The 27,165-nt window shown below is 33.7% G+C and overlaps 2 protein-coding genes and 1 long non-coding RNA gene across 4 annotated transcripts in view; 1 reads left to right on the top strand and 2 right to left on the bottom strand.

The window, feature by feature from the left end:
• Nucleotides 1-27,165, bottom strand: part of LOC149420788 (uncharacterized) — a 540,529-nt gene that overhangs the window by 321,407 nt on the left and 191,957 nt on the right. The window lies entirely within an intron of this gene.
• LOC149420790 (uncharacterized) lies at nt 8,190-11,618 on the top strand. The gene is made up of 7 exons (XM_089635219.1): nt 8,190-8,260; nt 8,484-8,691; nt 8,775-8,957; nt 9,075-9,255; nt 9,423-9,581; nt 9,778-9,842; nt 10,397-11,618. Exons 1-7 carry the CDS (start codon nt 8,256-8,258, stop codon nt 10,655-10,657), a joined length of 1,062 nt encoding a protein of 353 aa, XP_089491345.1. The 5' UTR covers nt 8,190-8,255; the 3' UTR covers nt 10,658-11,618.
• LOC149420789 (uncharacterized) lies at nt 11,894-14,192 on the bottom strand. 2 transcript variants are annotated; one of them, XR_016302599.1, is made up of 5 exons: nt 13,883-14,192; nt 13,412-13,641; nt 12,896-13,225; nt 12,662-12,806; nt 11,894-12,455 (listed from the first exon to the last, which is right to left on the bottom strand). It is a non-coding gene; the product is annotated as an uncharacterized LOC149420789 (long non-coding RNA). The 2 variants fall into 2 exon arrangements; XR_016302598.1 differs by having other exon boundaries at nt 12,662-13,225.

The raw sequence follows: 27,165 nt of genomic DNA, 5'->3' as shown, positions 1-27,165 counted from the left end.
TATTACATTTCTACGAGAAGTGGAATGACGGACTGAAAATTTTACAAGATAAGAGTAAAATTAAGTTGTAATGCTGAATGTAGTGGAAATGGCTATTTAGATCTGATCACCAAACACGGCTAAAGCCATTTCAAGCTACGTTTTATTTTAAATGGTCGACTTACACCAGAACGATACTGAAAGTATCTTTACACTTTGGAACGTGCCGCAAGTATACTGCATATTATTTTGAATTAATAAATTGTGAAATAAAGGTAATTTGTAAAATAAAATTTACTTGCGCACGCCGGGATTTAAGCCCGCCACCTTCGGATTGCTAGTCGAGAGCCTCACCCCTCAAACACGAATCGAATCCAGGATCTCTGTTTAAGATTTGCATTTGTCCTCGTAAGACAGACATCCTGGGTGAATCTGTTGGATTACATAGAGAACCCAAAAAAAACCTTTTTTTTCGATCTGCACATTTTTTTTCTTTTTTCTTTAATTTTTTTTACCATTTTTTCGGCAGCAAGAATGTAAAAAAAAAAACTTTAGGACCAGGGTTTACATTTCAAAAAATTATCATACCACAAAATCGACTCCAAACGTGACGTTGATTAACCAGTGGATCTGCTGTATCTAAGTATATACGAGTACATAAACTGAACACAATTCAAACAGAAACCCATAAGAATGCCTTCGATTGAAATTTCAATAGTATTGATATACCAAATGTACAACAAATATATGCTAAAAATATACTACTGACACTGTACAAAAATACTGAACACAATACCGCGTATTCATCAAACAAGGTCAAATCAAAATGACATAAAAAATATTCCACGTCAACCACATTCGGGCAAAGAAATTATATTTTTTGCGACGAAACTCAACAACATCCTTCCCCCTGATATAAAGCGAATACAAAATTTTAAAGATTAAAAATCAAGAATAAAAATCTGGCTGAAAGAGATTATAACAGAAATGAATAAAACAGAAGTCTTTAGTCCGCCTCAGCACAGGTCATCCTAGTGAGGAGGACTAAGAAATACAATATACTTTACATTTATTTAATATCATATTTTGTATATGCAATTTTTAAATAGTTACTTTAATAAAAAATAAAAATAATAAGTGTACTAAGTGTTTCTGGACACCGCGTATAGGTAAGTACACATCTGTTATTCAGTTTTTTAAAAGATTTTTACCTATTTTATAATAAGTCTTATAAAACTGAGTATACAAAAAGGTTAAACCAATTCTTTGATAGGCGGACATAACAGTATAACTTCATTTTTGACCATTTAACGATTTATATGAGAAAATGTGTCTTGTGCATGCCGCCATCAATGGTATTAACAGTATAGTTACACCAGTACTCAAAACATAAATAAACAACTTTGTGCCTATTAAACTAACTTAAAATACTTGAGATAATTGGGTTCATAATAATGTTTTTTTGCTCTCCTGAAAAGTTACACTTTTGCAATTTTACTCTTATGTCCGCCCATCAAATAATTGATACCTGATGGATAAAATCAGTTCAGGCGTCAAAAACTATTAAGATTGTTAAGTAACATATGCGAGTCGCTTCTCTTAAAAAAATAGAAAGGTTTCATCAAATAAGCCAATATGTAAATCATTCTGCTTATGAAGTGATTGCATCATGAGCTGTCTTCTTACCCTCGAATTAATCCCCATTCACAGCGTTAAATGGAAGACTTCTATTCAAGTTGATGTTATTATATCGGACAGTTGTCCCGAGATATGTGGATTAGAAACGGATTAGAAAGATGTCTTTATGAAATAATAAAGTGGGTAATCTTACCTATTTCGATTACACAATAAATAGGTGCATACCGGTTAATGTGGTCAAGTTAATCACGTTTGGACGGTTTTTGAGTAGATAATGCGGTGAAAAAAAACGATTAATGAAGAAAAAATGTGCAATCGTAATCATTTACTATCAGGAGTCAACGCCTGAGATGTATAAAACATAAAATAAAACGGTATTCATTATTTTTGACGTTTTTCGCAAAATAACAGGGCTATGAGATTATGCCGAACATGTCATCAGTCATTCTGATTTTATTATTTACGCTGATGATATGAAAATATGCAAAAGCATAAGCTCTTTTTCTCTTTGCGGATCTCCACATTTCACATGATCATACACGGTTTTACCACACATACGCCTCACGAATCTCATTTCGATCTATACTAAGAACTTAAACGTTTTGGGTACCTATCTCAAAACCTAATTAAAATGACAATGTTTGTAAATTCCATCGCCAAATTATTGATGTTACGTCTCTCATTATTGTATTGCTAGACACAAAATGTCCCAATATAATATCAATGGTGTCAATACGTACGTGTAAAAAACATGAGCGATTTACATGATTTATTGCGGCAAAATGCTCATATTGCGTAATTGCACTTTCATCTATCGTTGCATACCACATTGTTTTGTAATATAAACCAGTAAATTTGGCCCCTTAAGTATTTGTTAGATAAATCGCTTTTCGGCAGTAGAATTTGGAGGAGAAATGAGTGAATTAGGTAAAATAACATGTGGAGTACCACAGGGATCAATTCTTGGACCGTTGCTATTCCTAATCTACGTGAATGACATAACAAAGTGGGGTATTAAAGGAACTATACAACTTTATGCTGACGATACGGTAATTTTTTACAATAAACTGAACCTAGCGGAGCTTGAAACGGAGATGAATGCTGATATTTCCCATCTCACAAACTGGTTGAGAATAAACAAACTAACTCTTAACGTAAAAAAAAACCCATTATATACTTTTCGGTAACAAGAAAAATTTCAGCCTCGATATTAAAATTGGAGACAACTGCCTCGAAAAGAAAATGAACACAAAATATTTGGGTCTGATCGTAGATTCCCAACTCACGTGGGATCTCCATATAAATCATATAAAAGAGAAAATTACCCCTATAACTGGTGTACTATATAGGCTTCAAGGGTTACTACCCATTCCTTTACTAACTTCAGTATACTATGCCATGGTACATTCACACCTTTCCTATCTCTGCTTTATCTGGGGTTTTGCCTCAAAGAAATTGATAGCTGACCTGCAGGTGGCTCAAAACCGAGCTCTCAGAAATGTGTTTGAACTTCCATGGGACACTCATGTTAGGGACATCTATTCAGTTTCTGGTATCCTTCCAATTACAATCCTCCCTAAATATGAAATCACAAGCACCATCCTACAAATTACCCAAAAATCAACTCACACCAACATCAAGCCACTTTACAATCAAGACATCCACAACCACAATACTCGAAATAACAATAAAATCCGCATTCCTCAAACACACACTACAAAATATGGGTTAAAATCACTGAACTATATTGCCTATACACTATATAATTCGCTTCCAGATATGTACAAACACATCCACCACAATAAAAAATTGCAAAGCAATGCTTTAAAAGAATATTTTTTAACTACATTTAAAAATGAAAATATGTAACTGTGTTGTCATTTCTTGTTGTATCTTATCCATGTTTTTTTTTTCTTTCTGTACTTGTTTTCTATTGTTGTTTGTTCTACTTAACGTGTCATTATTTTAATTTTTAATTTTTATGCTGTATTGAATGTGAATCTTATATTTGATATCAAAATACCGTTGTAAAATTGTTCCTACTACCTCCTACATATGAATTGTAAGTTCCTCCTGTCCTAAAATGAGTTCTGTTACTCATCGGGATTGCTCTAGCAAGAAATAAACACAATAAAAAAAAAAAAAAAAATAAAAAAAAAGGTGCAAGCAGACATAGAAAATACATTTAATCCAAAACGTCAGTGCATTTCGTTACATGAATGAGTATTTTTTTTTTAATTTTTCGGTAATAAAAATGATTTAAATATGTTAGAAAGATATTAAGCGTTCTTAACTAGTATTTGGGAAGTATGATTACGAGAGATGGGAAGGCTGATAGAGATAATGAAAAAAGTGTAAACGCAGGTAACTCCATTAATGGAGAACTGAATGCGGTTGGCGCTAGCAAAAAAATGCATGCTAGCAGTTCACATTGGAATGCTAATACCTACTCAGAAGGTATGGCAGTAAGGCATGAAACCGGCAGAAGAAGGATGAAAATAGACTGAAAGCTTTTTTATGTGGATGCTGCACAAGAGTCCCAACTGCTCCCAACCGTCAGGACTCTGGTTATGACATCCCCAATTGGGGTATATTGTGAGGCTGAATGTAGTGGGGAGTGGAATGAGATGGAGAAGAGAAAGGTAGTGGGGTGCCTGCCTATTCAGATTTTGTCACCAAACACGGCTAAAGCCATTTCAAACAACATTTCAATTCTGTACGGTGGTCTTACACCAGGACAATACTGAGAGTATCGTCTGCTAACGTCATATATATTATATTTTAAATTAATAAATTGTGAAATAACACATATTAATCAAATAAAATTTACTGTACAACATGCTGTACAAATAAGATCCCTAAGGCGTATGTGTTGTAAAACCACGTTTGATCGTGTGAGAAATGTGGAGATTCAGAAAAAATGCAAGGATGTAAATGTAATGGGTAAGATAAAGAAAGGGACGCTTAGATGGTTTGGGCATGTATAGCGAATGCACGAAGAACGGAGATTATGGAGAATATGTGACGCAAATCGGAATGGTAAAAGAAGTTGGCGACGCCTGATGATATCTATGAGTCGATGGACGAATGTGAATGAGGCAAGAAGTGTGTGCTGAGACCGAATTGTTTGACGGTCCGTCCTCTCTGCCTACCCCTGCCTGGAAAAGGGCTGATAGTTAGTTAGCTGTCTAATATTTATTTTTGTTTTTTTTCCACCTAACCAGCGAGAATCATTTTTTTAATTCAAATCTTTTTTAATAAACAATATTATGCAACAAGATGGCTATGCTTAGACCTATGGGTATGTGTGGACATTACTAACACACCCATTATGAAAGATTTACAACAGGTACATCCTAACGACCAGAATGTAAATTGCATAATTAACGGAGCAACTATTAAATCCTGCCGATTGCCGTTAATCAACACTCTTCCACAACAAGTTTATCATTTCGGAATAAACAAACTCTTTTACGAGTCAATTAAGTTAAGAAATAAACTGATACGCCGAGTATTTGCCATCATTTTACAATCGTAAATAATTGCCTGGAGCCGCTCGATTATACCTGAAAATGCTTTTATATCATGTACCTAATTCTTATCGAAAACTCAAAGCCAAAGTCATTAGCGTTCATTCGTTTATTGCCTAAATAATTGAGGAATTTATTAAATTTCCCAACGAAAGCGAAATGGAATACGATATCGATAAATTTTAATACATTTCCAATTACAGACGTCTAATAGCACTAACAAGTCTCATTTTTATCAATAAAACGACAGATAAGGCATAATTGGAGCGGGGAATCAAAGATTGCAGCTTTTAATATAGAGCCTACTGAATAAATGGACCGTAACACGACTAGAGTAGCGATGAGTCATGACTCATTTTATTAAGAGCGGGAACACACTACCAACTCAATATTTTCGTATGGCTCAAAGAGTCGATTCAATTGAACGATGACACACGTGAACGGGAGCTGTGAACTCAGCACACATGAACAATGTGAATACTGTGCTCCCACGGTTCTGCTCCCCTCGTACTGCTCGTAAGCGTACGAATGGAAATAGGATGCTAGGGAGATACTAGGTGTAGGTACATAGTACGTGTGTCCAAGTACAGATCTCGAACTGTCAGACGCCTTTCACGTCTCTGATTATGTAATAACAATTAATATGTGGATAATTTTAATGGCGTTATTTTTCTAAAATATATCCGGTTAAAAAATAACCGTTCGGTTGAGCCGAGTTACGGTTTACCGGGAGTCGTACCAATAAGGCTCATAAAAAAGAGCTAGCTTAATCGTGCGGCTCGTTTATGAACCACTCATCACTAGAGTAGAGTACTTACCTCCTTAATTCGGTAGTAGCAGCTGTTTCATTTTTATTTTTTTATATGGGCCTAAATTTTAACAAGCGACACAACATACTCGTTACCATTCTGATAGCTACTCCTGGCTAGCGGTTAGCGGCATAGACAGCTTCATTTAATATGCTGATAAGCCGATAGCATATTTTATGAGCCTACGAATTTAACAGCTGTTAGAATAACGATGCAGTATTCGTTTTTTTATATGCGCTTGAAACACTGCCGATATTACGTGTTGAACCATTGATTAATTTCAATCTAATACGAACTAATACTAATACCAAAAACTAATACTTCAGCGCTGGGGTACGAGATTTGACTTGGGTACGTTGGTCTCCTAATATTGAACTTTAAATAATATTATTATTTTTTTTATTGATACTAACGTTTATAAGACAAGGTTTTATGTATAGCATAAAGGATAACAAATAATTATAAGCAATAATTAGTAATCCGAAATACTAATACAAATTGAAAATATCTCCCGAGTAAAAATAAATACCGCCAACGGGAATTGAACCCAATTCAATTCCCGTTGGTCGGGTTCAATTCCCGTTGGCGGCATTTATTTTTACTCGGGAGATATTTTCAATTTGTTTTAGTATTTCGGATGACTAATTATTGCTTATAATTATTTGTTATCCTTTATGCTATGCATAAAACCTTGTCTTATAAACTTTAGTTTATCAATAAAAAAAATAAAAATATTTGACAAGTCAAAAATATTTCACCAATAAATGAAGATATTATATGTCTCGACGCCATCTAGTGAGAAATTTAGCACTAACAAAGCTTTTCATACAAAAATAAAGTTGGTTGTTTTCAGGTGAAAAAAAAATATAATAAGCAGTAATGGTTGATTGAGGTACTAGTGCGTATTGAATCATTTGGCGGGTTGGAAATAAGCCGACATAGCTCAGCGGATACAGAGCACCTGACCGGACATCAGAAGGCACGGGTTCAATTCCCGTTAGCGGCATTTATTTTTACTCGGGAGATATTTTCAATTTGTGTTAGTATTTCGGATGACTAATTATTGCTTATAATTATTTGAAATAATATACTAAATACAAGAAAAAATCTAAAATACGATTACGTATACCTACTTACAATAATATTGATTTAGTTTGTGGTACCTACGTTCAAACCATGCGTAAACCAGTTTTCTGTCTATCGTTCCATCCATAATTTATTTAATCATTGTTCTATCTAAATTATACTGACCAAAATAAATGTGCGGAGTATAATAATAATAATAACTAAAAAACATTAATACTCTAAAATACATGCAGGGGTAGTGCAATGCAATATATTCCATATTTCGAAAAAATATTTAAAAAATAGACAAAATAAAAATAGAAAAAAATGAAATACAAAAAATTACGCAAATTGCCTTTAATGAGTATTATTAATTATTAAATTCTTTATTCCAGGATGTGGGGAGGTTAGTGCAATCCCACACATCCCATAGATGAGATAAGTACAAATAATATTTACATAGAGTAACATAAATAAAATAAATAAAAAGAGATTAAAAAAATAAAAATGAAATTAAGTTAAAGCAGAGAAGCACGGGAATCCAACGGATCTAAGATTGTGGGAGCAAGTATCTTTCTCCAATGGTCTTCAATGCTCGATCCTGAAGTCAGACGCGATTCTATGATAATAGTGTTTCTGGAATGGTTTATCCTTTCCCTCAGTCCTGCAATCCTGGAGGCCGATTCACGTTCTTTTGGACTTTGCCTATGGCTAGCGTTCGCTAACGATAGCCGTCGGCTGTAAGGAAAGGATTTTTTTAGCCTGTAAGGTCAACCATAAACACATGTGCGACCGTTAAGCGATTCACGATCCTTACAGGCTTGGTTTCGGAGAGACCTAGTAAAAAAATCCTGAGCAAGAGTGGTTAAGAGATGTTAAGAGATTGCTTGAAAACAAAGATATATCGAATATAATCTATTGACGCAAGGTTTATAAACAAAACTTCTTAAAACATTCACTTTATATTATAATGCATTTTAACCACATCTTATTTTATTTTTAAACATCATAATAAAGCCGTTTATCTAAGATTTACGTTTTGTATATAGGTACCCTACCTAGCTATATAGTTAGAACTTTGTTATCAATTCACTCCGCGCCAGATTACCGCCATCTTAGCCGCCATTGCATATTTACGTCAAGTCTCAACAGTCAACAACCCAAACAAGTTAGTTTGAGCATTCAGTAATAGCGGCACAGTTAGTCTTGTTGATATTTTTCATAAAAAATTGGAATGAGGTAAGTTAATATTCTATATAATGTAATTAAAAGCATATAAATGACTCAAAACGGAATTGACAACGATTTTATCGGTCTACAAAAGATAAATTGAGGTTAGAAATTTTTAAAACTCAAGTATAAGGCTAGACAGTTATTGTATTATTATTTTTTAGCTTTTGTGTTTAGAACCTAAGAAAAGTGTGTACTTAATTAAATAATATGTCGTTGCATTATCTTTCAGTTTATCCGTAAATAAAATTATACGGTCCGCGCGTACTTCGGCGGCGCAGTATATGATGATGGCAGATGCCATGATTTTAGAGCCAGCATTTGCAGCCAACAAATTTGTAGGAAAAAATGGAAAGGACGCTCTAGCTGCATTTTGGTTAAACCTTACCATAACATTAAATAATGCTGGTCCACAAAAAACAACAACACAATGGCAAAAAGTAAGATTCTATCAATGCAGAATAGTACTTGTCAATTTTGTAGTGTATTTGATTTGTGTACTGTAATGTAATATTCGTTTCAGGTGTGGACCGCATTAAAGTCCAATGTGAGGTCAAAGGTATCCAAAATGCGGAGAGAGAACCTGCAGACTGGGAATGTATCGGCCGGATGTTCACTGACTGCGTTAGAGGAGAAGGTCCTAAGTCTGATGGGCAATTTGATTGTCGACGGACTCAGTGTGCCCGACAACCTTCCGACTGACGACGTAAGTATTTTATTCATTTGTAAAGGCCCTTAGCCCCACTTGTTTTGCTAGTTTACATAATGTGTGAATAAAGAAATTTCATACGATACTTTGTTGACATGTTCATTTCTTTAACAGAGATCTCTTCTCGCACTGATGGAGGATGACGCTGATGGTACTGGTGGTGTGCGGGGAGAGTTTTTGAACCCCGTGGCCTCCCCTCCTACCTGGCCGACCTCTCCTCGCGCAGTGGACAACTCCATGCATTTCCCAGACTGTAATCCCCATGCATCAACCCAGAGTCCTCGATTGGTAGCAGGTAATTCTTTATACAATGTCAAGTAAAATCACGCCCATAACATGAATTAGATATACATATGAATAGTTTAATTCATTTATATACACATAAATTCTATTTTACAAAATTCAAATGATCAAATATTAAAATTATTACAGACATCAACTACATTGAGTTAAATGTTTCAGAAATTGTGGTAGAGATACCCAACATTAGTGGTGATGCGCAGGAAGAGTTGGTGGCTAGCCCTTTACCTCCGACCACTCCTCGCACAGTGGACCGACCTCCCCTTCCCCCTCCACATGCATCAACGCAGCGACCGAGGAGGAGAACTCGAAATGTAGCAGGTAATTAATACCTATAATAACAACAAATATGTTCACATCCATCGAATGTAAGTACACAGCATATGATTGTGTACATGGAGTAGATAAAAATATCAAAAGTTTTATTCATTTATGTACATATAAATTCTGTTTTATAGAAATTGAAAGATCAAGTGTTAAAATTATGTCAATTATATTGAGTTATTCAATTTTTCAGATCAAAATGAGACCAGAGCAGCTGCTTTTCAGAAACTGATGGATCAGCAGAATTGTGTCATATCGGTGAGGAAAACTGACTTAACTTTTTTTTTTTAAAGTATATTTTTATTTAGTTATAAAATGTGTGTACATCAATCTAGTATATTAATTAACCTTATTCTAAAACTACTATTTTTTTTTTTCACTTACATACTTACTAAAATTTGGACTTCACAACATTTAGACATAACCCACGAAAAACTGCAAGACTTCTAGCTTCCTTAACATTTACCGGGAGTTCATTGAACATTTTAAAATCTTTATAATAAATATTGTTTAATGTTCCCGATAAATTAGTCTTAGGAAGCCTAAAGTCTTTACAGCTTCGATACGACCTACGATAGCTATGGACTGTACTATTTATCTTACACTATTCGTCATATAGTCTGGCAACATTTTATTTTTTTAACTTATAAATAAATACCAGAGAATTATATACTAAACATTGCCAAACACTAAGGATGTTGAGTTGGCGTTATTATGTTGACTTGGCATTACTATTGCATATTATGTGTGGCCTTCTTATTCCTATTTAGTAAATTGATTACATTTCAAGTTTGAATAATTTTTTTTTACAGAAACTCGCAGATGCACAAACGAGGTCAACCACGACGGTGGAGAATTTTTTAATGGGGATTGAGGCGAGAATAATGGAAGAGAAGATAAGAAAAAGGGAATGGCAAGAGATGATGAGAGAAAGAGACAGGGAATGGCAAGAGAGGATGAGAGAAAGAGACAGGGAATGGCAAGAGAGGATGAGAGAAAGAGACAGGGAAGAGAGAGCACAACAGTTCATGCAGCTTACATTATTATTAAAGAGACTAGTAGAGAAGAAGTAAGTAGAAAGACACAAACATTTTCAGCTGTTTTTGTAAAGGTCGTTTTTCAGTCTCACTCTTAACTCTTTATTTATTATTTTAAATAATTGATAACATATCATAAAGTGTTAATTTTGTTATGATAACAAATGTTTTATTATCTTCCTTTTTACGTAATAAGTAGATATAATGATATCCTTACTGGAATCTCCCGTGCTGAGGATTTCTGTGTATATATTATTATGTAATGTTTTTGTAGTGCAATTGAGTTTGTTTTTATTTTCTACTTCTGATCTCTATGTTTTCTTTTCATTCGAGTTGTGTATATTATGTATTTGTGTAATTTTTTGTAAAGGTGGGTTTTCAGTCTTACTCTTTCTTAACTGTATAATTGTTTTAAATAATTGTTAACATATCATAAAATGTTAATGTTATAATAACAAATGTTTTATTATCTTCCCTTTTAAGTAATAAGTAGAGATAATGATATCCTTACTGAAATCTCCCGTGCTGAGGATATTATGTAACGTTTTTTTAGTGCAATTGAGTTGTTTTTGTTTTCTACTGCTGATCTCTCTATGTTTTCTTTTTATTTGAGATTATGTATTTGTATAATGTTGTGTAAATACATATAAAATAAAAACAATATAAAAATAAAAAGTGGTGTTTAATTTATGTAAGGTATTTATTTTTTTTAAATTTGTGGGCATCTAGCCACTATTATATTTACAATTCTTCTGTAACTACTCATGGTGCTCTACTGAAGAGGACACATGGGTGACTCTTCGCATCCCGGTACAATTGGATTTACTAGCATTCATCTTTGTCGTGACAAACGTTAACGGCATACAAGTCCTTCCACCAAAAACGAGGTGAACGGAGCGGACCGAGTACATAATGCATACAATGGTTGATAATAGATACAATATGTAGTTGTTTTGATATAATGGTTTTGTATTAGGGCAATTCACCCCAAATAGAGTGCTTTGTGGAAGCAATTGATGGTAATATTGATTTTAAATAGTTTATATATTTTTTAAAACTATAGTTACATTGAAGAAACAAACTTGTTTACAAATAATACAGAAAATGAGAGTAAACAAACAAAGACAATTCTAGAAGAGTGTCTAACCTAAACAGTACATAGCTGGTATTTAATTTTGAATATCTCAAGTTTATGAAATAATAACATGTATAACAATTTATGAAATAATAATTGTAAACGTTCTTAGTCATTTAAAAGAAAATAATATTAGGAAAGATAGTTTTTTCTTTTTAAACAAAATTGTGGTTACGTGAAATAAGCAAACTTACATTAACAATGCAGCAAAAGAGGGAAGGCACATACACATGATTAAAGAGTTCTAACGTAAATGACACTTGTATGAAAAGAATGTATTTTGTCATGATTTAAATTTGAGAAATCAGCGCTGTTAATGTGTAAAGTGAGAAGTGATTATCTGATTTCTGACACGTCTTCCTTCAGCAAGACGTGTCCTCGGAAGTTCGTGGTCTTCTGCAATGGGTAATGGGTTATCTATTTCAGGCATTACCTGATCTATCTCAAGGTCCATTCTACTCATCCTCCGCAGATTGTGCAATACGACACACGAGTTGATGATGTGGCACGCTCGTACAGGTTCGTACATTAAAATACGCTGGGCCGATAGACATCTCCAAGTCCCTTTTAAAACACCAAAACACCTTTCCACAGCTGACCGAGCTTTGCAGTGTGCGTCCGTATATCGCTTTTCACTTTCAATGGCTGAATTGGGAATAGGTGTCATCAACCATGGTTCTAAAGGGTAGCCCGAATCTCCTGTTAAGTACAAATTTATTGAAATGTATAATATAAGTTATGTTGTTTTAATCAATATCTATGAATAGAATATAATGTTTTCTATTATATGTCGAGAGAATACAATATAAATTGTTATGTACTTGCTTCTATTGAAAAATCATCAATAAAAACACAAAATGTGGGTTTTGTAATTTAAGTATTGTCAATAAAACAATTATTTTTACCTAAGAGCCATGTTTTTCTTTCTCCTCTTTCATGCCAGAGCTCCATGATTCGTCGAGCTGGACAATTGGCCCAAATCTGGCTATCGTGCCGCGTACCAGGATATCGTGCATTTACATCTAAAATGACCAAGTTTGGATCACAAATCTGAAATATTAATTTTTTATTATAATATCATATAGGACTTTCTTGTGCATATTAAATTACACAAAGAATGATCCAAATCACGAGCTCACCATTTGCACATTTAAGGAGTGATATCCATGATGATTAAAATAGACGTTTTCCTGTTCTGCAGGAGCAATGATGGAAATGTGAGTGCAGTCAATGGCTCCTATACATCCAGGGAAAGGATTGTCTGCCTGATGAAAGATTTGCCTGACTTTTTGCCTATCTGCGGCAGTCGTCGGAAATTTAACCCATTGCTTTTGTAATGTTTGGCTGATAGCCGATGAAACATTTGATATGCATCGGCTAACAGACGACTGACTGACTGCCAAGCCGTACTCGTGGCCTATACCTCGCTGATAAGACCCCACCGCGTAGAACCTTACGGCAGTAAGTACCTGTGTAAGATTCAACCATTAATACCGTACCTTCTTTTTCATACATTATAATATGCATATTCATGTTAATTAAATGTAGCACCCACCTTTTTTGTGTATTACAGACTGTGTGTCCATTTACAATACACATTTAACATAAACTACAAAATATTATATACCTAACATAGATTAATTAAATTAAATTACCTGTGATTGAACAGACAATCCATGCATTCTTTTCGGTTGTAGGGTGGGGGATAAAGATTCTATGAGGAAATAGCCAATTTCCTTTGAAATTCTGAATAAATTTATAAATTCTGTGTTCCCTATTTCCATCGGATTTTGCGCATCTCGCAGAATCCTAAATGGAATTCGTGCCCAATTTTCTTCATCCAAATGTACGATTTCCATGGCTAAAAATCCTGCAGCCATTTTATCTGCAAATTATTATGATTATTATTTATCTGAAAATCCTCAATGGTAAATTATTATAGGTATATCGCACATAAAAAGTGAAGTTAAAGTGAAGTTTATTGTATTTATCATATTTCTGACATATCGGTATTTTGGCAGGTTGCATACCTACGTTGAAACATCACAATTACGTTAATTCGAATCATTTAATAGCGTTTATAAGCGACAATTAACCCAAAAATCATGTTTACAGTCAATACTTACGATAATATTAAGTTTTCTCGTGTTAAAACCACTTAAATATGGAAAACCAAATAAAAAAACGTATCACAGTAAAACAAATCCTTTGTCAAATGACAGCCGCGGTCAGCCATTGACATCTCAAAGACAGGTCCCGAGCTCTCCTTACGGTGCGTTGGCCAACGCTAGCGTTATGTTTCAAAATGTAAGGAATATGCCGGTTATCGACTGTCACTGGGAGAACGAGAATCGCATTTCACGAAATATTCGAAGGTAAGGATAAATTTGAAGGCGAGGTTACTTTTGGTGTCCTTAAAAAGAACGTGAATCGCCCTCCTGGTTCTTAACAGAGCTGTAAATCCTGGAATTCGCCCTTCTGTTAACATCGAGGAGGCACTGCAGTGCCTGGGGAGTCCGAACATCAATCGGTAAGCGTTATTATATTGAACCCGAAGCCTTTCCATTGTTCTTTTCTTGAAATTAGCCCAGAGCTCGCATGTGTACAGGGTGGTGCAAAAGGCTAAGAAGAGCGTCCTTTTCACTCGTGGACTACAGAGGCGGAATCTTCTACTGAGCATGTTACATTTTATACTCAGTACACGCCTCTGCCTGTCAATATCTTCATCATCCGTTAACTTGTTGTTGATGATATGTCCTAGATATTTTGTGGTTTCTACTGTTTTCAGAATCTCACCATTCAAGAAGACTGGGGGAATGTTTTTTGGGCCTTCCCCGTGTTTTATGACCAACAGTGCTGTTTTTTTCGCATTATAGATCATGTTGGTTTCGTGAGCAAATTCCTCACAGATTTTCAGGAGAATTCTTAATCCCCGTATTGACGGTGCCATCAGAACCATATCATCTGCGTAGCTCATATTGTTAACACATAGACCTCCGATGTGGCAGCCCACTCCAGCATTGTTTAACCTGTGGGTTAATTCGTCCATGTATAAGTTGAACAGTACTGGGGACATACATCCACCCTGTCTGACCCCGCTTTTCAAGAAATAGGGTTCTGAGAATCCATCTTTCCACTTTACAAGGTTTTCCTGTTGGCGATGCCATGATTCGAGAATTTTTACCACTTTCCATGGTATCCCTCTTTCCTTTCTCTCCCGTAAACAGATAATACGCCCTATATCGATACTATATTGACTAAATTCTTCATTTATTGTAATTAGCGATATTTGCGAGCAAGCAACCATTGATAAGAAATGTTCAGACGGCCGATAGACATAATTTAGCGCGGCTTCCGCAGTATCAGACAAGCTTCGGTTAACTGATCCACATCTTTTTTTAATAATTTCGTTTCTTATGTGAAGTTATTGGCTTATTAACGAACGGAATTGAACTAACAAAGCTATTAGAACTGAAAGAAGTCGTATACGCGGCGATTTGAATCCGTTCGCGCCAGTGAAACTACATTCGGAATCGGAGAAAGGAAATTTGTTCACATAACAATGTTGTGAATAAAACCTTAAACAATGAACTACCGTTTTAGTGTCAAAAAGTAAAATCGGATTGCCAACACATATTTGTATGTTATTTATTGCCTTATCAATTTGGGTCTGGCTACCAACAGCGCGATCGTGCTCGGAAAATCGGTTTAAAATCATCTTTAGTTACGGCTATCGATGATTTTATAAAGTTATACATTGTAAAGTTATCAATTTCACTGTGCCAGATGCCCTGGTATTTTACGCTACGTCTAATAACCATTCGGATAGTGTTTGCGTTAGTTTGTTTTAACATTTGAAAACCATAACGAATGATGTGGACTTATGTAACTATCTACAAGTCAATAAAGGTATTTAAATTTCTGAAACTTCTTGAGATTGATTAGTAGATTATTATTATTTTTTTTAATTTAAAAAGAAAGACAAACATTCCCGGGTTACGAGTAACCTGACAATATTTGGAAATCTCCTACTACCACCGCAGTAAGCTGAAAATGTTGCTTGTGTTTTGATGGAGGACTTAGCCAGCCGAGGAATTGAACACACTACGCCCGGGTGGGACGCAAACGCGATGTCAACTCGGCCACCGATTGTTTGATAAATCATTGATTATGGAGAGAATTAACGTTACGCTCCCTGTTGATATCTTTATCATTGAGAGCATGATGTAAGGTTTTATCTCAATGTCTGCAGGACAAACTTGCCATTGGTCATCCCAGAGGGAAGACCAATCCAATTGTTGAATTAAATCGCTTCAGAAGTCGTCAGAAAAATATAGTCGTTTGAATGCAATCTCACTATTTCATTAGCGAGTTTCAAACGGCTAGTCGTTTTCTCTTCTATGAAATTATATTGCAACAATTACTTTATGGCTCACCCGTTCCGTATAAAGAGTTAGAAGTTAGAATCGTATCATTTCCAGTAACGATTCTCTTTTTCATATAGGTACGTCATTGGAGATTTACTATCTTATGTTACTTTAGTACTGATCTTTTTGTTCTTAGTTACAAACTTATAATTTCCAGTAACGATTGTCTTTTTGATATAGGTACATCATTGGAGATCAACTACCTAATGTTACTTTAGTACTGATCTTTTTGTTCTTAGTTACAAACTTATAATTTCCAGTAACGATTGTCTTTTTGGTATAAGTACATCATTGGAGATCAACTACCTTATGTTACTTTAGTACTGATTCTTAGTTACAAACTTATCATTTCCAGTAGCGATTCTCTTTTTCATATAAGTAGGTCTTTGGAGATCAATTACCTAATGTTATTTTAGCACTGATCTTTCGTTCTTAGTTACAATCTTGTCACTTCCAGCAACCATTTTTTTCATACCTACGAAGCAAAGTCATTTCCCTTCAATCAATACTTGCACACACTTGTTTGTACTGTAATTCTGTATAATTTTTTTGAATTATTTGAATTTATTTAACCCTGTAACAAAATCGACGATATTTTTTTATACTTGTGGTATGCAGTATGAACTTGAAGATCTATTACAAAAAGTGTCTACTGGTTTGGTACAGGAATGAGAGGAAACTCGTATCTCTAGATGATAAAATATGAAATTGATGCGTGCAGTATTTATCTCCAGGACACGGACAGTGAAATAAGATAGATGGGTGCACTTATGGGTGAAATCTGTGGACCAGAAAAGGGTGTATCTCAGTAGACCTACGTGCTTCAAATTTCAAACCACATCGATATCTTTAGAGTTTTTCGGTTAATTATGCCCTCACGAAAGCTGTTTTTTTATTTGGCATATTTAAAGGGTGTAAAATGCATCACTTAATATTGTTGAAGCATTAATTTATTTACATGTAGGTACAGATATAACACGTGTTTGGTTTATGGAAGTTGGTAATTCAAATAAAGTATAGGATTGAATCAGTGATACAATATTGCATTTATATGCCTCTCTTTAAAGAATTGAGATTTAATACTGACAAAACTATTTATACATATTCATATTATGTATGTTTAAGAGCAAACAAATAATTCATCTTAATGTTTTAACGCATAACTTACAAAATGTGTTTATTCCGAAGAGAATCAAATTAACGCCGTTTATGAACTATGGATTGATAATAACTACCTTGATATATTAGCAGAGGAAGGATGAAAGTAGACTGAATGCTGTCGAAATGAGATCCCTAAGGCGTATGTGTGCTAAGCATGAATGATAATATGAAAAATGAGGAGGCATTGATAATTGTTGGGAAATTTTGTGTTTAACAATACAACAACGAGAGACTTGGCATCTTTAATTTGGCGATGGAATTTGCAAAGTTTGTCATTTTAATTAGGTGTAAAGATTGGTACCCATAACGTAACTTTTTAGTATCAATCGAAATGAGATCCCTGAGTCGTATGTGTGGTAAAACCATGTATCATCGTGTGAAAAATGTGAAGATCCGCAAATAGTGCAAGGCTGATGTAAGCATAATGAGTAAGATTAAGAAAATGCACGCTTAGATGGTTTGGGCATGTAGAGCAAATTAGCGAAGAAAGGAGTGCAAAAATAATATATGGCGTAAATTTTAATGCTAGTATTAGTCGGGGACGTCCGAGGAAGACGTCCAAGCGAACCAAATACTTGAGTCTGGCCATATACAAAAACAGAGTAACAGAAGAGTATGTATGAATGTGAATGAGGAAGGAGTGTGTGCCAAGACCGAGTTTTCTGGCAGTCTGTCTTATCTGCTTACCCCTGCGAAGAAACGGCGTGATGGTTAGTTAGTTAGTTATGTACGCGTAGATTATAACATATTGTTCCGTTTAACCAAGTGGAGATATGCACTTGGCACCCAATTAAGAAGGCAAAGCAATAAACGTGCTAATAAATATATGTTGCTATTTGAAACGAATAACCAAACGAATAATAGTAGAAACGATAATAAAATAACTCTCTCGACTAGGAACTGAACCTAGCTTTTATAATGGTTCAATTAGTCAGTGTTACTCCCTGCCACATGCAATAAACAAGTAATTTATGTAGCGAAATCCGATACAAACAATATTAACAGGTACAGGGGCACAGGAGTAGAGAGAAAGGAAGGACGTTGTCTCGGGGTAACTTGTAACCGGTTCATCTGTATGCAAAGTTACCCTCTGTTACTACTGCAAGATTAATCGCCCGGCGAACACCTAATAATAATTTAAACCAAGATGTGCAGCCTTTATAACCCTCCGGGGATATAGACTCCTTAGTGGAATAAGTCTTAAATAACAAATCAATTCTTCGACATGATACATGTTAACAGACACTATATTATATATGGAATTAAAATTAAAACTCTTTGATCTTTTTCATGTTTTTTTTAATTGTGAGTACCGCAAAATGGTCCTAACTAACCAGTTGGATAATGAATCGCCAATTGAGGCATGCTGTGGGGCAGAAGGGAGGGGGGTGGGGGGTGAGAACTGAGAAGATGAGGAATAGAAAGGTTGAAAAGATAAAGCTAATTTATGCTCCGTTTCGATTCTTAATAGTTTTCCCAGAGCTTTACTAAGATTGAATTCCCTTAGTCTTCCACCCCCACCAAAATTGATGTTCTCTCTCCCTTTCCCAGCTTAACTATAAGTACCCATACACCGCTGTAATTAATTGAATATGTTTTTATTAACCCTGATGAAGGTTCGGGTTGAACTGAAACCGGTTGGTTATAAATATATACAATAAAGTGGTATTCAAAGAAAGTTTTTTTATTTTAATTATGTATACCCACATTTTTTTTGCTACAAGTGAAAAATGATCAATTGGAGTATTATGTTCAAGATTAAAATTATTTAAAACTTAAAAACAAAAAAATGGTGTATTGAAATATACTTAAAACCAAGTATTTTCGTTTAATTTATTTAATATGTCAAGTCACAGTGTGTTTGCTTCTTTCGAAAAAAAAAATATTTATTCTTCCGTAAAAATTTATACGATACAAAAATATAATGTTTTAACGAAAGTTGGACCATTCTTTTCTACAAAAAAAGACGGAAGTCAAAATAAGTTTAATGACCAAACGTCAAAATTCTGAATCCCAACGAAGCGCAAATTGACTTTGCATCGAGTCTAATATTGCCAGTTTTACGATCAACTTTACTAATAAATATTACGCCGGCTTCAATGGTTGTGTTTGTTTTAGTGTTAATATTTCGTCTGTCAAATTGTCAACGTGAATAGCTCGGTGATGTCATATTGAAAAATCTCTGCGGTATAAAGTAAAACATGAAATAGATTGAAGTATTACCAAATTTTAAAAATGTTTCTAATATGATTGTATTGATTGAGTTTTAATAACCCCCCACCCCCCTCCTCCTCCTCCCTTTGAGATAGCCAAAAGTGTGTTTTAATTACATCAAAAAACAATCGACGATTTTCTTTTTCCCTGTGCATCACATCAAATCTGAATATCATGGTACTTCCTCACCTTCCTCTTCTCAACGCCTTCCCCCCCTCCACTACCTTCAGCCTCACATGGTCCTAGTCTCACAGGCTCCAGTGTAGGTACCTACCTACTTTAAGAGTCGAATATTATTTTTTAAAAGTAGTGCTGTCATGAGTTGTTGAGAAAAATACGAGAGTAAATTGTATCAATAAAAAATAAGTGCATTTTTTTAATCAATTGCTTCAACACAGATTACATTACTTCCCACGAACTTCAAAATTTATGAACCCATTTAATCAACGCTGCTTTATCTCTTTTTCAAAACATCTTAGCCAACCAATCTGTTAAATGAATAGTGAAAAAAAGATTTTAAATCTTTAATGTAAAAGCATCTCAATCAGTCAAAATACTGAATTAATAACTCACAGTATTGGAGCATGGTCCAGGGGGCCTAGCACAGTAAAATCAATAACTAAGGAAGTACCGATGATTTTAGTACGGTCACGCTGTTGATAGCCAAACCGATATTGCTAACGATACACGGTGGTAACACTGGTACATCTGTCTATGAATTGACATATCTAAACGTCAGACGGCTAGGTAAAAGTTAAAAATACTAACAATTTGACAGTGTCGAATTGAAATTTTATCCTCAATGTACTTTTTGACACTAAAAAGGGATTTAATTAGTTCATGTGGTCTGTAGTCATAGGTAACAACATTTATTTCTCGAAGCTGGAACGAAATCAATTGATAAAGTCTATGGATCGTGTGTACGATTTCTTTCGGTTCTAAAATCTTAGTAAGTTCACCTCCAGTTGTTTTGCATAACGAACGATGATCAACCAAAAAGCTGTGCTTATTGACAGCTTATCCGACACCTTCGAGCCACTGTATAGCTAAAAGCAGCGGCTTACAGACTACCGGAATCATATTCTGACCGTGCTCGCAAATATCGTTAACTGACCATAGATGACTGATTTCGTCAATGTCGTATTGATATGGGATTTTATCGATCTACCGAGCTGGATAATCAGTGCCTAATTAGAGTTTTAAAATATGTAGTTATGTATAATTTACTGTACTAAATTACATCGACACGTGAGGGCGGATGTAATCCCAGCACCCCCCGTTGCAGATGGGGTGATCTCGTTTGCTTTATTTACAGGGAACCACCTGCTACAGATCCGTATTCCCTCATTTCTAATGCGACATTTACAGTATTCACACTACAATATTACTATCTCACCATAGTGCGAGGTTTCTTATACATTGTGACATCAATTCTGCTATCCAATACATGATTTTTTATCCTCTCAAATGATCGAAAATTGGAACCGGAGAAAAGATATTGTCGGGATATAAGAAAGCACCCCAATATTGTGAATATTATTTATATGATGGTCACACTTATTAGATTGCAACACCGGCCGCTGCAGGTCCGACCGGACACAATAGCGACGGCAGCCCCACTCTGTTTTTGAGCGTTTAAGAACTGACACGTTGTTACTTGTGTAGAATCACTTTCGCTTATAAAATTTAATGTTAAACGTACCTTCGTTGAATAAATAATTAAACGTGGAAATTTCTTTTTACTTCTCATGGCAATCCACATCCTGAAACCTTCCACAATATAAAAAAAACTGTTTTAGTTTGTGAAAATCGACATAAATTTTTAAAAATTGTATTTTTGAAACTTTCGACGATTTATTTCAAGTAATCCATGTCAGTTACATATCGATAAGAATCTAACAAATAATAAGTGCCGTTTGAAAACTAAGTTATCATATTCCAAGAATATGAATTTTACGCGCTATTAAACATGATATGAAACAATTTTAATTCAATAATAACACGAAGCACGGCTCATGTAACGGGACTCATGAATATTAATAGTTATCCATATTAATTAACTTTGTAAATTTCATTAAAAATAGACGTCTGACCTTTAAGCAAAATACCGGAAGTCATTTCACAAAAACGTTTATTGTTTGTTCTTTTTTGCCTGTTGGTTATTGTTTATCGTTTATTTATTTTTTGTTTTTTGTTTATTGTTAGTGTTTATTGTTTATTGTTTATTGTTTATTGTTTATTGTTTATTGTTTATTGTTTATTGTTTATTGTTTATTGTTTATTGTTTATTGTTTATTGTTTATTGTTTATTGTTTATTGTTTATTGTTTATTGTTTATTGTTTATTGTTTATTGTTTATTGTTTATTGTTTATTGTTTATTGTTTATTGTTTATTGTTTACCGTTTATTATTTAATATTTATTATTTATTATTTATTATTTATTATTTATTATTTATTATTTATTATTTATTATTTATTATTTATTATTTATTATTTATTAGTTAATATTTATTATTTATTATTTATTATTTATTATTTATTATTTATTATTTATTATTTATTATTTATTATTTATTATTTATTATTTATTATTTATTATTTATTATTTATTATTTATTATTTATTATTTATTATTTATTATTTATTATTTATTATTTATTATTTATTATTTATTATTTATTATTTATTATTTATTATTTATTATTTATTATTTATTATTTATTATTTATTATTTATTATTTATTATTTATTATTTATTATTTATTATTTATTATTTATTATTTATTATTTATTATTTATTATTTATTATTTATTATTTATTATTTATTATTTATTATTTATTATTTATTATTTATTATTTATTATTTATTATTTATTATTTATTATTTATTATTTATTATTTATTATTTATTATTTATTATTTATTATTTATTGTTTATTGTTTATTAACTTTTACTTCTCAAATGTGCATGATACTTCCAATGTAGTAGCGATACGTACATCAGTAATACACACAAGGACGCATTGGGCCCACGTACGCAATGTACGCAACGCATCAAAACATCTGCACAACTTACAATCCGTACACTTTCTATGCCTACGCTGTCCAGATCCTCGTGGAACGTTTCAAGGAAAACTGTCGGTGGTGGTAGGCCTTCCAACAGGTTGATTTGATTTTTAATTTTATTTTGTTTTAGCGTTTATAGATATCTACAATAAATCAAATTTGCGTTGCATGCTTAGGATAAGTGCGCACGTCGGCTTAGGAGTGTAGTAATGTATTCGTTACGCACGTGAACTCATTGTATCCGTACCTTAAGGCTAGTCTGAATTTGTATGTGTAAAAATACTGCATTTCTAATTCTAACTCGCACCATTCAAGAGATATTTACATATTTTAACGTGTTCAAATGGAACTCCATTTTTTACCTCGTTTAACTCCAGATAAGAGTTTTGGAGATGTAATATTCTGACGAGCGATGCTTAAAAAAGATTGGCCAGTTTTCCATATTAAAAAATATCGTAAAATTCCAGCCAAAATTTACCATAAACCAGTCCAGAAATACTCTCATCATAAAATCCCGTCTGACTTCAGGATCGAGCATTGAAGACCATTGGAGAAAGATACTTGCTCCCACAATCTTAGATCCGATGGATTCCCGTGCTTCTCTGCTTTAATCTCATTTTTAATTTTAATTTAATTTTTAATCTATTTTCTTTTCTTTCTTATTACGTAAATATTATCTGTACTTATACCCTCTATGCCCTCTATGGGATGTGTGGGATTGCACTCACCTCCCCACATCCTGGAATAAAGAATTTATTTATTTATCTTTAAATATTCAGCACTTAACCTAACTTAAAAAAGAAAAAATACTTACGTATTCTGAGTTCTTAACATCATGGCAGAAAAATGCTTAGTTTTATTTCTAAATTTCACGTTTTTACACAACGCCAGCGGTTATTTCAGTATTCGAGAAAAATACACTGTACTGGCAGATTTCGCTTTTATTTCTTATTTTTCTCAAATTCAGCTGTACATATAAATTGTAAGTAAATGTGATATTTTTACTGAACCTATAACAATGAACACAAAAAATAAGGGTGCGTACCCGAACCTTCCCTTAATCCGACACGTCCTCGCTGAATAACCACCTGAGTCCTCCAATTATTACTGTTGCAAACATACATAGAATATAAGTATAGGTACCTTAGTCGCAATCGAATACTGTGTCATATTGCATTGTTAAGTCTTCCCCTAAGAAAGCGCACATGTTTCATAGCTGTTAATATAATTAGAACAACCGTTGCAAGATAATATATTAGAAGTGAACCTATTGTCACGTGATTCGTTTTGTGTTGAATGTATTAGTAAAATTCGTACACTCGCATCTTTAAAACTTATAATGTACCTATTTCTACATATGTAGGTAAGCAGAAACCTCGAGTAGACATGTGACACGAAATTATATTATAGTATGTAACTAAAGTTGGCGTAACTATAGGTTTTCCAATAAGAGGTGTTATTTTGAATAACCCGCTATTTCGGTAGATGTTACTTTTGAAGCTGTCATTTTTTGACATTTGACAAGTAGAAACTACGCCATTAATAAATATAAAAATGGAACGATACACGCTTCAACAACGCATTGAAATTATTAAAATTCACTTGAGTGAATCAAATGTAAATCATCTTGAGTAATGAGGCCCATTTCCACCTCGGTGGCTTCGTCAACAAGCAAAATTGTCGCATCTGGGGCTCGGAAAACTCAAGAGTTATTGTTGAAAAGCCTATCTATCCTCAAAGTGTGACTGTTAGGTGCGATTTGTGGTCTGGCGGAGTCATTGGACCTTACTTTTTCGAAAATGAGGCTGGAGCAACAGTTACGGTGAATGGATTGCGCTATCGAGAGATGATTTTTTATTGCCGGAATTGGATAGTATTGATTTGTACAACGTTTACTTTCAACAAGACCGCGCTACGTGCCACACAAGCAACGAAACCATTGATCTTTTACGATTGAATACCAAAATAACACCTCTTATTGGAAAACCCTGTAGTTAAAAATTGAGAAATGAACTGCAAAGACATTAACATTTTCGTATGGTCAGTCGCTGATAGGCAACGTTCCCTCTAATTTGTTCATTGTGTATGCGGCTCATCAACTTATATGTGCTATGTATTAAAAAAATAAAGCGGCCAATGCACAAATACGGACATTCATATTTATATAAAATTTAGTAGATTTAACAAGAATGTACATCAAAATAATAAAATAGATTTTTTAAATATGTAAGTTATGAATTTCATAAAAATCTGGTGACACGTTCCTTTCTTCGAGATGTGTGCGGAAGATGAAAACATGTGTGCGGACAATTTTTAACAAATTCGCGGCCACATTCGCGCAATATGTGTGTTTTATTTTAAGATGTGTAAAGAACTTATAATTTAGTAGAAAGCAGATACTTTATGGTTTGATATTAAAAATAAAACAATTACTTTGTTTATAATCACAAAATGTTATTTATTTAATTTTCTATGACCGACGGGTTTCGCTTAGCACACGCATATTTAAGGTACGAAAAACGAAAGACCGTTCGTACGTAGGAGATGTTAAACTTTAAAGCAGACACTTTACTCTATCTCCAAAGCTTACTTTCTATCGTTTCAAAGGCCAAGATGTCTTCTTCAAGCATTATTTCATTAAAGCACCTAGAATATACAGAAGAATTTAAATTTTTAAACGAAAAACCATTCGTAATGCTTCGCCTAAAATATAAAATTTCATCAATTTGAAAAAAATACTTTAGTACTTAAACAATGTCAAGGAAATTTAGTGAGGGGTATATATGCAGAACCATATTGCGATGAAAGGTGTTTTAACAATATACACGTCAGACCAAAGTCATTTTTCATATTGATATATTATAATTGTGCCCTTTTGGCAAAAACTGTAGCAAGTTCTGGAGTACTGACGTTAAGACAGAAGGGGCTAGGGGTAGGTGTGGGATGCTGAAGGGTGAGGGAAGGGCCCGGAGTAGGGGGGAAGCAACCCTTCATATTGAATAAACTCTTCGATCAATCCTCTCTTACCCTAGGCCTGTAGCGTGCAGGAATTTCTTGAATCGAAATTGAGTTACAGAAGGGAAAGGGCTGGAGTTTACACTTCATTCCATTTATCAAGTGGAGTACTCTTAAAATAGATACATGTTCTAGTTCACGGGATTACATAAATATAATGAAAACCAATTCAGCGGGGTGCAATTTCATCAATAACTTTGTATATTGTAATGATACCGGGACATTGTTCGGAACTAGGAATTTGGGACGAATGTTTATGCCAGTTAACATTGACGAGACAGTTGACGAAACTTGTACAGATTTTTTGACTAGTTTTATTTTTGGTTAATCTATTTTCAGCGTTAATTCCGTGATGGGTTAAGTTTCTGCCAAAATTCTTTATTATATATTTTACAATAAGAAAAAACATAGAAAGAAGCAAAGATATGTGCCCAGATCCAAGGAACTCACAAATCATAAACCTTTGTTTTATTTGAAAAATATAACAAATTATTAAAAGCAATAATTAGTCACCTGAAATACCAACAAATTCAAAATATCTCCTTAGTAAAAATAAATGCCGCTGACGGAAATTCAACCAGCATCTTCAGTCCGGTCAGGTACTCTGGACCTCTGAGCTACGTCGGCTTATTTCCAACACGCCAAATAATTCAATATGTACTGGTACTTCAATCAACAATTACTGCTTATTATATTTTTTCACCTGTAAACAACCAACTTTTTTTTCTAGGAAACGCTTTGTTAGTGCTAAATTTCCCACTAGATGGCGTCGAGACATATTATATCCACATTGGGTGTTGAAATATTTTGACTTGTAATATTAAATTTTTTAATGATAAACTAATGTTTTTTATGCATAGCACAAAAAATAACATTAACTTTTTAATGATAAACTAATGTTTTTTATGCATAGCACAAAAGATAACATTAACTTTTTAATGATAAACTAATGTTTTTTATGCATAGCACAAAAGATAACATTAACTTTTTAATGATAAACTAATGTTTTTTATGCATAGCACAAAAGATAACATTAACTTTTTAATGATAAACTAATGTTTATAATATTTATATATATGCATAAAAAACATTAGTTTATCATTAAAAAAATTAATATTACAAGTCAAAATATTTCAACACCCATTTATATGATATATTTTACGATGGTATTTATTTCGGTATTTGTGTATATATCATTTGGTCATAATATGTATCATTTAGTATATATCATTTGGTACTATGGTATTTATGACCAAATGATTTGTACATAAATACCATCGTATCCCTGATAAGCACAGTATGTTATTGTATTTGTAATGACTTCCTTTAAATTCCGCAAATCCTTTCTGCCACAATATTGATAACAGAGTCCTGATTGATATGACTGGGGGCTGACGAAATCCCTTTACAAGAAATCCATGTAATACTTGTCTACTGTTTGCTACCGAGCCAAGAGCCTCTCGACTTCCCCCAACAGAAATTCTTGCGTTCTGTTGTTATTTTTCTATCAAACGTAAAATAAAG

Source organism: Hesperophylax consimilis, chromosome 9 (genome assembly GCF_061612785.1).
Source record: "Hesperophylax consimilis isolate HC1 chromosome 9, BYU_Hcon_1.0, whole genome shotgun sequence".
NCBI lineage: Eukaryota > Metazoa > Arthropoda > Insecta > Trichoptera > Limnephilidae > Hesperophylax > Hesperophylax consimilis.
Note: the sequence above shows the minus strand (reverse complement) of the source record. Positions and strands in the feature narration are given on the sequence as shown.